The sequence below is a fragment of the Adiantum capillus-veneris genome, chromosome 26 (genome assembly GCF_014529385.1).
Source record: "Adiantum capillus-veneris isolate H3 chromosome 26, ASM1452938v2, whole genome shotgun sequence".
In the NCBI taxonomy this organism is placed as follows: Eukaryota; Viridiplantae; Streptophyta; class Polypodiopsida; order Polypodiales; family Pteridaceae; genus Adiantum; species Adiantum capillus-veneris.
This window is the reverse complement of record NC_140956.1, coordinates 22,867,867-22,870,596: the sequence shown is the minus strand read 5'-3', so window position 1 is coordinate 22,870,596 and position 2,730 is coordinate 22,867,867. Positions and strand designations below refer to the sequence as shown.

The 2,730-nt window shown below is 34.7% G+C and overlaps 1 protein-coding gene across 1 annotated transcript; it reads left to right on the top strand.

The window, feature by feature from the left end:
• Nucleotides 1-537: 537 nt before the first annotated feature.
• LOC147423122 (germin-like protein 1-1) lies at nt 538-1,322 on the top strand. Its single transcript, XM_086501733.1, has one exon. The coding sequence runs from the start codon at nt 604-606 to the stop codon at nt 1,165-1,167; it is 564 nt and encodes a 187-aa protein (XP_086357859.1). The 5' UTR covers nt 538-603; the 3' UTR covers nt 1,168-1,322.
• The last annotated feature ends 1,408 nt before the right edge of the window (nt 1,323-2,730 follow it).

The following is a 2,730-nucleotide window of genomic DNA, read 5'->3' as shown; positions in this document are numbered from 1 at the left end:
GATCCCACTAGGAGCTAACTTTCACAATACTTTCATGCTCAATGGATAAAGTGTGCTTTTGTTAGGTTGTTGGAGTAGAGACAGTGTTCAAGAAAATCCTTTTTTGTAACCAAACATGATTCTTTTTTATGATTGTCCAAATGGAAACTTTGAAAAATTGGGCTAAGTTTGAGAAATTTTTACACGATTTTCTTTTTTTGTGTGTTTTGACGTTCATTTGAATTTTCCAAATGCTGAGTGCCGATGTTATCAGCAGTGTCAACAACATAACAAGACATGCAACAAGATGATCATGGATTTATTAAAAATAAGCTTTGTTTATAAACCTAGAGAGAAATGTGTAGGAAAAGATGAAATTTGGTTACAAAGCTGGTTATTTAAGCATGCCACTTTAAATTTTCTTGGCAACTGTAAAGCCTTCTTAAGAGGACACATATGTAACTAATGAGTCTAAAAAAGGCCTTTGGGAAACTAAAAGAAAACATAAAAGAAGCATGAGGAAGTCCAAAACTCAAAATGGCTTGACAACATTATAAAGCATTTGTAACTATAGAAGTCCCATAATCCCCCCACCGCCCACAAAAAAAAACCATCAAGAGCAATATGGATATTATTCTGCTTTTGTGTGTGGCTATGCATTTTCTTAGTAAAAGCACGGGAATCATAGATGTTTTCCAAAGGGTAGAGGTGGCAAATGTGAGTGTTGATCCCGGGGTTGTAGGCGGGATTAATGATGGAGATTTGGATGCAGATGAATTCAAATCTCAAGTGCTAAACAACCAAACACAAGTTGGTGCTCTTGGATATGGTGTGAAGTTTGCAAACAATGTCACCTTCCCTGCATTACACCCACAAGGATTATCAATGGCTAGAATTGACTATGCACCAAAGGGTTTGAATCCTCCCCACACACATCCAAATGTAACAGAGCTACTCTTTTTAGCACAAGGATCATTACTTGTGGGATTTATTGAGCCTATAAATAACACTTTGTATCAGCAAAATTTATATGCAGGTGAACTCTTTGTCTTTCCACGCGGGGTTGTGCACTTTCAATTGAATGTTGATAGAGATCATCCTGCTACTGCCATTTGTGCATTCAATAGCGAGTACCCCTCCATGTCCCAAGTGTCTGGAACAACCCTTTCTTTTGATCCCCTCAACTAGCATCTATGTTTTTCCAACTCAATATCTTAAACCTCTCATTTTATTACCAAATTGACTTATTTGAAGTTTTACAAGGTACGGATCCTTAATGACAAGAATAGCCCCTCTTGGGTGCATTGATGTACTTTACTAAAATATAAGCATCTAATTTGAGAGATTTTTTCTTGAATAAAGTGTCAACTACCTTAGTAACATGCGCAAAATCAAGCTTCAATTAAACATATTCCAAATATAGTTCTAAAATCCATGTATTAAAAATCAAAAGTCACTTAATATGGAACTTTTAAGAGAAGGTGGAAGAGTCCCAAAAAAAGGGAGTATGAATGTGGAGATTTATTCTCTTTTGGGAGTGTTTTTGGAAGGGTCATATGTATGTTTTAAGTCTCATGCCCATCCATATGCCCTTTTACCCACTTAGTCTCCCATTTCCATCCATCAAAAGTTATATTTTGCTTTTTTGAATTTAGTAGAATTCTTGTTAGATCTTAAGAAAAAATTTCGTACACTTATAAAGTAGCATTCATTATTTTGCACTTTCTTAGCCATGGGTACACTTCTTTGCATGCCTCACTATCCTTTGACATGTGATTTCTTGTGCTTTCTTGTTCTAGTGTAATCATTTCTAAAGAGGGAAAGACCATGGTAAAGTTTAAAATCCATCAAACTTAAATTTTGGACACATATTCCTACCTTGAAATCATAAGTATGATTGAATCAAGTGGAAGGTAGCCCCTTTTTGCTGGGGCTTTGCATTTAAGCAAGATTAATTTGCTTATGGTAGATAAAAAGTCTAGAAAGAGTTTTGGTGATGTAGTCATCACAAAATTTATTCCTTGAGAACATTGGTGACATAAAGAATATTTTTATGTACATCAAAAGAAAGTAAAAATTGCATTAAATAATTGAAATCCATGAAGGAATTTGTAGTCTCGCAATAAAGGAAGAAATCTTTTAACCGGTTCCTACATTCATTTAACATTGTCAAATGGATAATTCCTAAACTTAATTAGATACCTATGTATTAATTTTCCACTTCATTCCTAAACTTAATTAAATATCTATGTATTAATTTTCCTCTTCATTGAATATTGTCTCCATGTTTAAGGATAACCTCATGTTGTAGGAGCTCCTATTGTCCCTTTTTCTCTTTTGATTTTTTCCAAAGAGAAAACCATTTAAGCACTCTAAGAGGTAAACATTATCATGCTTTGACAATCATAGTTATCTCTGAATTGTCATAGGCACTTCTAAAGGTATCATGATTTTTGTTGGCACCCTAAGGTAGTAAGATGCACCCTTTTTCCATCATTACAACCTTGGCTCTTTTTCTCTTTTTATTAGAATGACCAACTCTAGGCCAAAATTCATTCCTTTGCCCTTATAATCATATTTCTCCTTGACTATGCTTATTACAAGCAGAGATTAATCCTTGGTCTATTGAATTTTGCAAAGGTTCCCTTTTCTACATTGGACACCATTCCACAATAGATGATCTATGTACTCGGTCCTTGGGAGCATGGGTTGTTGCAAGCATGCTTCAACATTTTAGTTGCACATATTTCT

What these genes read in the sequence shown, in the direction of transcription:
- LOC147423122 (XM_086501733.1), top strand. Translation starts at nt 604, where the DNA reads ATGGATATTATTCTGCTTTTGTGTGTGGCTATGCATTTTCTTAGTAAA.